The 12,818-nt window shown below is 43.1% G+C and overlaps 1 protein-coding gene across 1 annotated transcript in view; it reads right to left on the bottom strand.

Moving 5' to 3' along the window:
- EXT1 (exostosin glycosyltransferase 1) overlaps positions 1-12,818 on the bottom strand; it is a 292,058-nt gene that overhangs the window by 37,258 nt on the left and 241,982 nt on the right. Inside the window, exons 2-3 of the mRNA XM_067711429.1 lie at positions 6,584-6,677; positions 4,950-5,057 (exon numbers count right to left, since the gene is read on the bottom strand). Of these exons, the coding sequence (XP_067567530.1) occupies positions 4,950-5,057; positions 6,584-6,677 (202 nt within the window). The remainder of the gene's footprint in view (positions 1-4,949; positions 5,058-6,583; positions 6,678-12,818) is intronic.

Here is a 12,818-nt window from a genome sequence, read left to right as displayed (position 1 = left end):
GAGAGTGGCTTTTATGTGTAGGTACACCTCAGAGACACTGTGTGTTCAGCTCTAGACCAACACAATAAAACAAATATCGCAATAAAGCGAGTCACACAAAACTTGTGTGGTTTCCCAGTGCATGTAAAAGTTACGTTACACTACAGTCTATTAAGTGTGCAATAGCATAATGTCTAAAAACACAAGGTAACTACCTTAATTAAAAATACTTATTACTAGGGGCTTCCCTGGTGGCGCAGTGTTTGAGGGTCCGCCTGCCGATGCAGGGGACGCGGGTTCGTGCCCCGGTCTGGGAAGATTCCACGTGCCACGGAGCGGCTGGGCCCGTGAGCCATGGCCGCTGAGCCTGCGCGTCTGGAGCCTGTTGCTCCATGACGGGTGAGGCCACAGCGGTGAGAGGCCCGCGTGCCGCAAAAAAAAAAAAAAAAACTTATTACTAAAATGTCCCCACTAACCATCATCTGACAACACAGTGTTGACACAAACCTTCAATTTGTTGAAAAAAAAAAAAGCATCTACGAAGCATAAAATAAGCGAGGTATGCCTGTTGTAGTTATTCAATAAATAGAAGTGGAATTGAACGTGGCCATCTGAAGCCACCAAAGGGATATCATTATTTTCACTAGCAGTATAACTCAGTGGTTAAGCACAGGAACATGGGAGTTAGACCACAGTGGGAGTCTTGGCTCTGCCATTTACTAGCCCTGCTTCCCTGGACAAGTTACATGATCTCTCAAAGATTTCATTTCTTCACTTATAAAATGATATAGTACTAACATACATCATAAGGTTGTTATGAAGATCACATAAGTGCTTTGCACAATGCCTAGCACATGGGAAGCTTTATTAACAAAGTAATTATTACCACTACTATTATTATTGACTTAAGGGTGATGATATTCAAAGACAGACCAATTGCTTAATGTCTGCATGTGAACTTGCTTGGGTCTGGAGCTCTGAAATGTACTTCCTGGGTGTCTGGTGAGTCTCCTTGGTTTGCTATCTTCACCTATAGCCCAAAGGCTATTTCATTTATGGAGTCCATACTTAGGGGAGATTCCTTGTGATTAGCAACTGTCCTTTTGTGCTCACCTCTTTCTGCATGCTTGCCTCCCTAATGTGTAATTAATCAGACAGGCATGGGAGCCTGGACTGAAGCAGGAATGCTCCGCTAGCTGCTTTAATAAGAAAGTTACCCATGGCATTGCGACTAAGACTACATCTGAATTTCCAGTGGTGGCGAAGGAAGTAGGAGCAGTTTTTTAAATTTTTTTTTTGCGGTACACGGGCCTCTCACTGCTGTGGCCTCTCCCGTTACGGAGCACAGGCTCTGGACGCACAGGCTTAGCGGCCATGGCTCACGGGCCCAGCCGCTCCGCGGCATGTGGGATCTTCCCGGACCGGGACACGCACCCGTGTCCCCTGCATTGGCAGGCGGACTCCCAACCACTGCGCCACCAGGGAAGCCCTGGAGCATATTTTTTGATTCAAGACCACACTTACGGGAAGCCATAGAACTGCTTCACGGTATCTACATGAGGACAAGTTCACTTCCTTTGGCAATGTCCAGAAGCAGATACTCAATGTGCAGCCCCAAAGTGTGTATCTGGATTCCCAACACTGAAGCAGCATGGAGGCAACAGGTAAAGGAGAAACATTAGCCTGAAACCAGAGCTCAAGGTCAAGTGGAAATAAAATATCCTTGAAGGAGGTAGAGAAACCATTCAGATCATGGATGCTTCATAAGCCAAAGAACATTTATTTTTATTTACTGAGAAAATTACTCAGATTGCCCAAGAAAGACTAGAAAAAAATTACCCTCCTCAATTTTCATAATCATGCCCTCTTCTGAATGTCAGTGGTATTTTCTAAGAGTCATACAGGTAGACTGTTTCATTATGATCATGAGGAACCAGTCCATTAGAAAAATGTCAAAAGCTATCATCACGGTGTGCTCTCCAGAAAACTGAGTAGGCTGTGGTTATGAAGGCAGAAAGGGACAGCACAGATGAGCCTTCCAATACAGCCCCTCTCTTCTATTAGCCACATCTTGATGTTACTACATCAAGTGAAATATATCCTACCCATTTGTGCATATGATACAAGTGTCTGACAGCACTCTTCAAAGTGCTCTGGAAGATAATTCCAATTGATTAAAAAGACAGAGTTCCAAATTTTAATGGCATTTGGCTACTGGTTCTTAATCTGCTTGTCCTGAGAGACAGGTATGGGAAAGTGATAAATTAATTCCAATTTGGCCGGATTGTTCAAAGTTGCAGAACTCAGTGAAGTCTTAATAAAAGGTCATGCATGGTAACGGAACTAATGGAATCTACCAAGATAGATATAGGAGAGCAACAGTAAGCTCTCTTGGTGACATGACAACAAGAATATATGCAAATAAAAACACCTGAGCTGTTCTAAAACAGGAAATGAAAAATGGTAACATAACAAAAACATTTCCCAGGGCAGACATTTGGGCTGGGTGCCAGTTCTTTAAAACCATTGTCAATGACAGTGCAGTCATCATTCAATATGGAGGCAGCTGTGCAAAGACAGACGGCATATGAGAGAGGAAAATGCCAGCAAGTTTGAGTAGGTGCAGAATGAAAAACGAAATCCCCAGCATCAAGACAAAATGTTGCCTCAGAAGGTGAAATGCTTCCGGGGAATCAACTCTGCTGAAATGGTAGAGACTAGACAACCACAATTCAGTATCCTGGAACACGCTCCGCTCTCAAAGACAAACTCCCAACTCAGTCACATCAAATTCACGGGAGCACTGGTACATAAATGGAGAAATTATGGCTGGTATTTTTTATTCCCTTTCTTTCCTAAATTTCCTTTAATGAGCATGCATTATTTTTTAAAAATCATAAGAGAGGGCTTCCCTGGTGGTGCAGTGGTTGAGAGTCCGCCTGCCGATGCAGGGGACACGGGTTCGTGCCCCGGTCCGGGAAGATCCCACATGCCACGGAGCGGCAAGGCCCGTGAGCCATGGCCACTGAGCCTGCATGTCCGGAGCCTGTGCTCCGCAACGGGAGAGGCCACAACAGTGAGAGGCCCGCGTACCGCAAAAAGAAAAAAAAAAAACCATAAGAGGAAGGAAAAAGGCAACATGGAAAAGAACCACATCTATCACTGTCATGAGTGAATGTTTTAGGCACACACCATCTCTGTGTGGGGAGAACTATACTAGATCACGTGTCCTCCTCTTGCTTCTGATGTCCCAGGGGCCTTGGAAATCACAGATCTGAGTACCAGACACAAGGCATGTTTTAGGAGCTGCGTTCAGCTTGGCTTGCCTAATTCATGGCCCTCTTGGTTACAGATATTCCACTGTTACTTTAGGGAGAGTACTGAGTTATTTCACCAGCCAGTTAGCAGACTGGCCAGCAGCACAGAAGTAGAATTAATGAGAGTTAGAAACTGAATTTCCTGAATATTGAAAAAAGGACATTAAAAAATATCATTTTACAAATATTTGTGGTAGTTCAAGATAAAGTACAATGCCATGAAATAACAGCATTAAAATATCCCATCATATTAGAGAAAGGAGTATGGCAATTTATGTTGAAGCTAAAACATTATTGCACAAAGGGTCTTTAGAAATCCTCAGTGACTGAGTATTCCTGCCCCAGGATTTTTCTGTGAGTATCATATCCCCCTTCCCAGGCAGCTCTTGAGAAGTTTAAACTTTTATTAGGCAGCCTTGTGGAAGATTGGTTGATGTATATGTGTGGATTTATTTCTTAGCTCTGTATTCTGGTCCATTAGTCTATATATCTGTCTTTATGCCAGCACCATACTGTTTTGATGACTGGAGCTTTATAATATATTTTGAAATTAAGGACTATAATTCCTTGGTTTTGTTCTTTTTCCTCAAGATTGATTTGGCTATTTGGGGTCTTTTCTGGCTCCATATGGATTTTAGAGCTGTTTTTCTATTTCTGTAAAAAACAAATGCCATTAGGATTTTGGCAGAAATTGCCTTGAATCTGTGGATCACGTTGGGTAATATGGACATTTTAATAATTAGTAAGTCTTAATTCTGCAATAGAAGACAACATGGATGAACCTTGAGGACATTATACTAAGTGAAATAAACCAGTCACAGAAAGACAAATAATTCATGAGTCCACTTATAAGAGATATCTAAAATAATCAAATTCATAGAATTAAAGAGTAGAATGGTGGTGACCAGGGGTTGGGGGATGGGAAGTGAGGAATTACTAGTAAGTGGGCATAAAGCTTCAGTTAAGCAAGCTGAATAAGCTTTAGAGACCTGCTGTAGCACATTGTACCTACACTCAACCATAATGAGTACACGTCAAAATTTGTTAAACGAGTAGATTTCATATTACATGTTCTTACAACAATAAAATTAAATGGAAAAAAATCTAAATGGCCAAAAATACATTTAAAAAAAAACATACATTTTCATTTGAGGCTGCTCTTTTAAATATACATCTTAAAGATAACACTCACTCATGTACCCAGACTAGATCATTTGAGCAATGATAACACTAAGTATAAGAATCAGCCCTAGAGACCTCTCTCTTTCTGAAAATTAATCTGAAGGCAGATACGGAATTGGGAAAGGAGTACAAAGTGGCAACAGGATGGTACAAAAACTCTCCGGTATAATTTCTAAACATTCTGAATATTGAGGGGGGTAGATACACACCTCTTCTCAGTATCAGAGTTCAGTGTGGTCTACCTGCAACTTCTCCTTCTCTGAATATATTCCCTGGACCTGAGCAGATTGTGTGTTGGGAAGTGAACGATGTCATGTTAAATGACTTCATATTCACCATGACACAGGCAATTTTCTCCTGATAAAATTTCTTTTACAGAGCTGATCTTTTGGATTCATCTTCTTTGAAAGTCTGGACGGGGGCAACAATAATCCACTGATCTGTTGAAGGCCACCACCACCCCTTCCTTACCTGTAGTAACAATCTCTCATCACCTATGACGGCAGCTTGGTTCCAATTAATCACTTCAGAGAATGGCAACTCCCATCCATTGCTGAGCATCACAGGGACACAGGCGGCCTGTGCAAAGAAGGGGACTTCGTGAGTGTGAGGAATATGGCAGCAGGAACCCTTCCAATCAGAGGTACAAATTCTGCATGAATCCTGGACTGCTGAGGTCAGAAGAAAAGTGGGCTTTTTATGAATTATCAAGTCACATGAAGGCTTTTTATGAAGTATCAAGTCACATGAAGTCTGTCTGTATCCAGCTGAGATTTTGCTATTTGCAAGTCTTGCCCTAGAATGCGAAAACCCCATTTCTATTCTTGTACATGGTTTGGCTGACCTTACCTCTATGCAGGCAACTGGCCTCCGTTGAAGAAGGTTTATTGACGTAACAAAATCGTTCACCAGTAAAATCCTAGCGTAAAAGCCACCTTGAACATGAACAGCCTTGTCAGTGTAACTGCCATAGCCCACTTGCAAAGTGGTTCACCCCAATGTCCTGAGCAACAAAGAACAGTTCGGCCTTCCTGATAAAGCATTTTGTGGACTAAACTGTTACAGGGTGCTCACCTTTCCCTAGCCATGTAAACATCTGAACTTTGTTCCCTTCAGTGTGGAGGGATCCCAACCACTGTCGTACCAATTTACTACCCACACAGCGACCTAAGAGCCAAGAAACACCACGCTAATGACAAAATTCTGGTTGCAAATAACTCAGAATCCAAAGCAGAGAACAATTTGCTCCATGCAACATCCCAAGAGGCTAGGGGAATGTCAGGAATGGTATGGTTCATAGAATGTGCCAGAAAAGACTTTCAAGAGAAGGAAGCTCTCCTGTCAGAGGACACAACAGAATGACGGCAATTAAGAAGCACTGCGACAAAAGCACAGATTCAGCCGGGGCAGAGCACAGAGGAAGAAAGGACACAGTAGCAAGGCATCCAGGAGCTGAGAGAGGTGGAGAGCGTGCTTTCTAGCCAACAAGCAAGGCTGGTTGCAACTTCCAGGTGGGAAGTGTGGAGAACTGTCTCAGCAGGTGAAGGCATTTCTGCAAAGTGAAGATTAATAGCAGAGACCCAGCAGCTCCAGGACCTCTGAACTTCAGAGCCTGGGAGGAGCTGGGCTGAGTGCGTGCCTCTACCTTGCAGGGTATCACGCTCAGCATTTAGAGGCACTGAGTGACGACTGAGATGGGGACAGAACCGACGATTTTGCTTTTGGGAAATACCACCCATCAGCCATTTTCATTGCTCTTGAGACTGGCTTCCAGGAGGAGGGCTGAGTCAACGTGGAGCCCAGGTCGGCTGCCTGGTGGGCAAGCAGATCTGCCCTCTGTTTGTAAACACGTCTCTGAAGAACCCACCCTCCCTTGAGAGTCCCATCGGATCTCCTCATGTCCAAAGGCAGGGAGTAAATCCTCCCTCCGCCCGCCCACCTCAACTCATAAAAATGTTGCAGATTTTCTTGGGAAAACAGATTTCAGGTGTTTAAGGCAAACCACACGTTCGGCTTAGACCCCAGGAGAAGTGCTACGGTTAAACTCCGCCCCAGTCTGACGTTGAGTCCTCAGCCCTATTCTGGGGAGGATCAGGGTCTCTTACCTGCAGAGCCTCCAGGAACCTGAAAGACCCAAGCCTGCGACCACGAGGAACCAGACAGAAAGTGGCATTGTGCAGCATTTCCCGATAATCATACCTAGAAAAAGAGGAAGAGCCATGAGCAAGTAAAGGCGCGTTAGGAATGGGGCAGGGGAGAGGGTCGGGGGAGGGGTGAGTCAGCACACCTGGGGTGGGTGCACACCTACCAGAGATTACCCAGAGCAACTCGGGCGATACACAGGCAAGCCTCACTTTTCCAGGGCGGGAGGTGGGCAGGGTTGTTGCATGAAGGAGAAGAAATGTGAACCATCACACTGGACAAAGCAATTACGGCCTTTTGCAAACAGTACATAAAAGACAAGTCTGATGGTCCCAGCAAAATTTTGGCTTGCCCAGCCTTTGCTTCCCAAATCAGATTTTTGTCTCAGATGAAAATAGGTTGCCCCCATAAGCTTAAAAAATACTCACCGCTAGTTGTTCTTTTTTAATGCCATGTCATTCAATAAAACGAAGGCTGTTCTTGTTTCCTACCCCACAAACCCATGCTACTAAAACCTACTCAGGAAACCTCCATTCTAAGCACAAAACATTTAGTTTCTTCTTCAAGCTGGAGTTTCTACTTTTAACCAAGAACATTTTGTTACCCCAGACAAACACTCCTGTATAAGAATGGTTGGCATGGAGGTGAGAGAGAAGGAGCCAGCCCAAGAAATGGGGAAAGAGGAATAACAGGAAAAAAAAACAAAAAACGGTGGGGCCTGTGGGAACCTGGGCAGCAGAAGAGATGATTTCTTCCTCAAACACCATTTAGTTGTATCACACTGTTTCTACACTTGAAAAAATGCAAAATGTAATATGAATGTCACCTGTCTCTTTATACCGGTGAAGTGCAGGAAAGGTAACAAGCCTCTCATTTTATTCAGGGCTAGCACTTTAAAAATGATTTCCAGGGACTTCCCTGGCAGTCCAGTGCTTAAGACTCTGCACTCCCAATGTAGGGTACACGAGTTCAATCTCTGGTCAGGGAACTAAGATCCCGCAGGCCACACAGCATGGCCAAATTAATTAATTAATTAAACTAGAAATCTTTTAAAAATAAATAAATAAAAATAAAAATGATTTCCACAAATACGTTCCTAAACACACAGCTGAAATTTCATTTGGAGCTTAAGAAAACTTGGGAAACTGGAGATGGCTCAGGTCCTGTGAAGGCCCAGTTTCTCAGAGCCAGGATGAAATCACTCTCCTTTTTCAAGAGCCTCCCAGGCTCAGCAGACAGGTGACTTTGACAGTAGCATATGTCACCAGCACTTTCTGACTCTAATAGTCTAATTTAATCATAGCCTGAAGGCATTGGATTCTTCCCTCCTCTTTTGGGGATACTGATATATACATTTATATTTTTCAAGTCCACATCTATTTTTATATTCTCACACAAACTAGGCATATGGGAATAAGCCAATTTTCGATTATAAGCCCATCATTAAGAAGAGACGTCATGCAAAGGACCATTTACTTAAACAAGCGTGTACAATTAATTTGCACAAGGAAAGGTCACTGTGAATGGATTATCTCCATTGAGAGTAAAATTTAAAAAAAAAAAAAGAAAAAGAAAAAAAAGAAAACCCTTGCTACATTAATTAAACTGCAAAATAGACCTCCAAGTAGAAAAGATTTTTAAGAGGGTTCAAATCTAGCTAGATGAAAATAATAATAAATTATGATAGCAATGGCTTCTCTTCCTTACCAAACATAGGGAAATAATTGACAAGTATCTTCAAGTTCAACTGTTGATAATGTCTGAATATCTACCTCATCAGTGGAGAAGAGTGAACTATGTACATACACACAATATATATGTATAAAGTTTAAACTGAAACTTTTTTTTAATATAAAAAGGTCAAATATACTTGAGGCTACAGCAAAGTTTAATAAATGCCCAGAATCGAAACCCCTGAGGGGCTGGAACAGAAGGCCCCGCCTCCTTACCATCAGGCTGCTACAATGTAAAACCCTATTAATGTGCCGGATTGTAAAAAGTTTCAAAGTTGCCAGTTGCAAAATTTACTTCAGGGAAGGAGTGGGCAAGAGGAAAGGCAGAAAACTTGTAGGAAAAATTCAAATGACAGCTATTCAAGCTATTGATTTTTAAGGGGTTGTGTAGGAAGATTTGCTGATGTAGTGAATAAAGCTTCATGATTGAAACTTGTGTTCATTCACGTAATAGGTAACAGAAGATGAGGGACAATCATTCCTGCTGGAATCAGGAACCCACTAGGTAAGCTGTGAGATTAAGAACAAAACGATGGGCTCTCTGGGCCTCAGTTTCCTCATCTGCAAAATGAGTCAGTTGGGCAAGATGACTAAAGATGGCTTTGAACATTCCATTATTCTTTATGTTATCATTTTTAGGTAAGAAAGAAGAATGTCCCTTTGAGAGTATCCCACTGCTCCAAAAGTTTCCATAACCACTGTATGTATGTGTGTATATGTGTCTACAGAAATCTGCTCGTGTACACAATGTGTAATGTGTGTTTTTATATTGACACACAAAGACGTACAGAAACATAATCACTCATAACCTGAAACAATGATTTTTGGATTTCTAATCATGCTCAACCCATGGACCAGCCTCATTCTTGGGCTCTAGTGACAGTGAGCCTATGAATTACTGTGTACTACAATTGAAGAAGTAATGATGCCTGCAAAGGGGACAATCTTTCTAATTGGGCCACGTATGTATTTGGTACCCTCCCACTCAGCTCTCTGATGTTCTCCCATGCCCCATGTCTACCTCCTTCTAGGTGCTTAAACTTGTTCATTTATTCAATCATTCTTTTAAGAAATACTATGTTCCAGGCACTGTTCTAGTCTTGCAGATGTTGTGTAGAGAAAATGCTTCTTCAGCTGCTAGGTCTACCAAAGACTCATTGGATAACTAGAAAAGACTGATGAGGACTTCAGGTGTAACATCTCCTGAGGGCATTTGTATTAAGTACACTGTGGAAGCCTGGCCTTCCAGAATGACACACTAGGGAATTCTGAGGACACTCTTCCCACCAAAACAACAATTTAACTGGTACAAATTATAAGAGCATCATTGAAAGTTTCTGGAAATTGTCCTAAGGTCATGATGACAAATGGAAAAACATTCGTTCAAGAAAATCTACCAAATCTCAGCAAGAACTGAGAACGTCTGGAGCATCTGAGCCGAGATCTGCTCCATCACCAACCCCCAACAGCTCTACCTAATAGAAGTTCTAACGTAGGCGAGTACAGCTGAGAAGACCGGGCTCCCTCTACCCCCAGCTCCCATCGAGCAAGTGAAAATACAACCTATAGAAGAGAGAAAGTATTTGCAAATCATAAATCTGACAAGGGACTTTTATCCAGAAAAGGTAAAGAACTCTTACAACCCAACAATCAAAAGACAAATAATCCAACTTAAAAACAGGCAAACGGGGGCTTCCCTGGTGGCACAGTGGTTAAGAATCCGCCTGCCAATGCAGGGAACACGGGTTCGAGCCCTGGTCCAGGAAGATCCCACATGCCGCAGAACAACTAAGCCCGTGCGCCACAATTACTGAACCTGTGCTCTAGAGCCCGCGAGCCACAACTACTGAGACCACGTGCCTAGAGCCCATGCTCCACAACAAGAGAAGCCACCACAATGAGAAGCCCGTGCACTGCAACCAAGAGTAGCCCCCGCTCACCGCGACTAGAGAAAAGTCCGCACACGGCAACAAAGACCCAATGCAGTCAAAATAAATAAATAAATAAATTTATAAAAACAGGCAAAGGATGTGAATAGACATTGTTCCGAAGAAAATATACAAAGTGCCAATAAGCACATGAAAAGATACTTAACCATTAGTCTTTAGGGAAATGCAAATCAAAACAAGGAAATATCACTTTACAGCGAGTAGGACGGCTATAATCAAGAGGACACATGACAACAGGTGCAGATGTGGCTGCAGAGACACTGGAACACTCGTGTACTGCTGGTGGGATGGTAAACTGGGGCGGCCGCGTTGGAAAATGCTTTGGCAGTTTCTTTTAGAACTAAAAATGGGCTTAGCACCCAGCAATTGCACTCTCGGGCATCTATCCCAGAGAAATGAAAACTTGTTTTCACGCAGAAACTTGTCCATGAATGTTCACAGCAGCTTTCTCCTTAATAGTCCCAAACTGGAAACCATCCAAATATCCTTCAGTGGGTGAATCATTCAGCCAACTGTGGTGCATGTATAGGTTAAAATACTTCTTAGCAATAAAAGGAAATGAACTACTGATACACACAACAACCTCAAGAAAATTATCCTAAGTGAAAAAGCCAATCCCAAAAGGACATATTCTGAATTAGTCCATTTATATAGTGTTCATGAAATGACATAATTACAGAGATGGAGAACAGGTTGGTGGCAACCAGTGGATAGGGACTGGGGAACAAGATGTGGAGACGACAGGTCAAGTGAGGGGGACAGTCTTTTTAGAGACTAATTCTTCCCTATGACTTAAGCTTAGAAATATAGATCACATCAAAATCATAAACTTCTTAAAAACAAGAAATAACGAACATATGAGATCTAAGCAAGAAGGTAAGTAGACGAGGGAGGCAACTAATCTCAGAGAACTTTCAGCTTTATTAATAACGGTTTTGGTACCCTTTTCAGATGGCCCTTAAGTCCCCTGCTGTATAGGTGATGACACAGAAGACAGAACAGTTTCCATAAACTGCTTCAATGAAAAATGCAATAAAAATAACATGACCCTGTATTTAACCTAGAAACCAAACCCGTTCTACGGCCGAAATAATTCACTACAACAACCTTAAAGTTGCAGTGAATAATGTCTGGGACACACCCCATTTAAAATGGGCCATACAATAATACATAATTGAAGCCCTTCCCCTTCATATGAAACTTTTTTTTTGGGGGGGCTGGGAGCAATTCAGTGCAACCAGCATATGGGTGGAGGGCGATGTGGCATTAGTGCTGGGGTCCTCAAAGTACACTCTTCCAACTAGTAGCATCCTCTGGGAAATTGGTAGAAATGTACATTCTCAGCCTCACCCAGGCCTGCTGAATCAGAAACCCTGCGGGAAGGGCCCAGGATTCTGTTTTAACAAGCCCTCCAGATAATTAAGATGCGCCCTAAATTTTGAGAACCACTGGCACGGTGGTTAAGAGCCTAACGATTAAAAGCTTAGTTGTTAAGCAGCTTTAGACCCAGCCAAACCTGGGTTCCAATTTCACCTTGGCTATTCACAAGCTGAATGTTCTTGGGAAAGTTGTTTTTTTTTTTTTTTTTTTGCAGTACGCGGGCCTCTCACCACTGTGGTCTCTCCCGCTGCGGAGCACAGGCTCCGGACGCGCAGGCTCAGCGGCCATGGCTCACGGGCCCGGCCGCTCCACGGCATGTGGGATCTTCCCGGACCGGGGCACGAACCCGTGTCCCCTGCATCGGCAGGCGGACTCTCAACCACTGCGTCACCAGGGAAGCCCTTGGGAAAGTTTTTCATTTGTCTAGATCTTAGTTTCCTGGTTGGCAAAATGGGGATAATACTTCTACTGTGAGGATGAAATGATACATTTTAACTAAGCCTGGGCACATTATAAGCAATCCATAAATGGTAGCTATGATTGGAAGGGAGGTGACCGAATATAACGGAAAATACAGCCGGTTTACGTAGGAAAACCTGGGATGAAGAACTTGGCTTCTGGATCTACCACTTTCTGTGTGCCCTTGTGCAGACTGTTTAGCTTCTCTGGGCCTCAAAGATGTGAAGATTAAATGAGATCGCGTGCGTACAGCAGAAACTGCAAGGCACTGCGTGATCGTAAATTTTTGTATAAACTACAGCGGTTCAAGAGGAATACAAACATTTCAAAAACGTAACAAACAAACGGAAGAGGAACGGATTCCCGAGACAGAGCCAGGGAGCCGTGTAGAGCAGACCCTTGAAAATAAAATGAAAACAGAAGCTGTGAACCACAACAGCAGTTTCTAATTGAAAGGATTTTGCCTTATTATCAAACGCTCCATAGCCAGGAATGATGCTGGTGCAGTGTGCCCACAGGTCCAGCTGTGCTTCCCACAATTCCCTGGTAGGCTCAGTTCCACGTGAGCCTGCTTTCTGCTAATCAAAGAGGATAGAGAAGACGTGAGCCAGGCCCTCCTCCCTGTAGCCACACAATTCTAGTGTCCCCCTGATGCCGCTACAGTGTGTCTCACGTAT

This window comes from Pseudorca crassidens, chromosome 17 (genome assembly GCF_039906515.1).
Source record: "Pseudorca crassidens isolate mPseCra1 chromosome 17, mPseCra1.hap1, whole genome shotgun sequence".
NCBI lineage: Eukaryota > Metazoa > Chordata > Mammalia > Artiodactyla > Delphinidae > Pseudorca > Pseudorca crassidens.
Note: the sequence above shows the minus strand (reverse complement) of the source record. Positions and strands in the feature narration are given on the sequence as shown.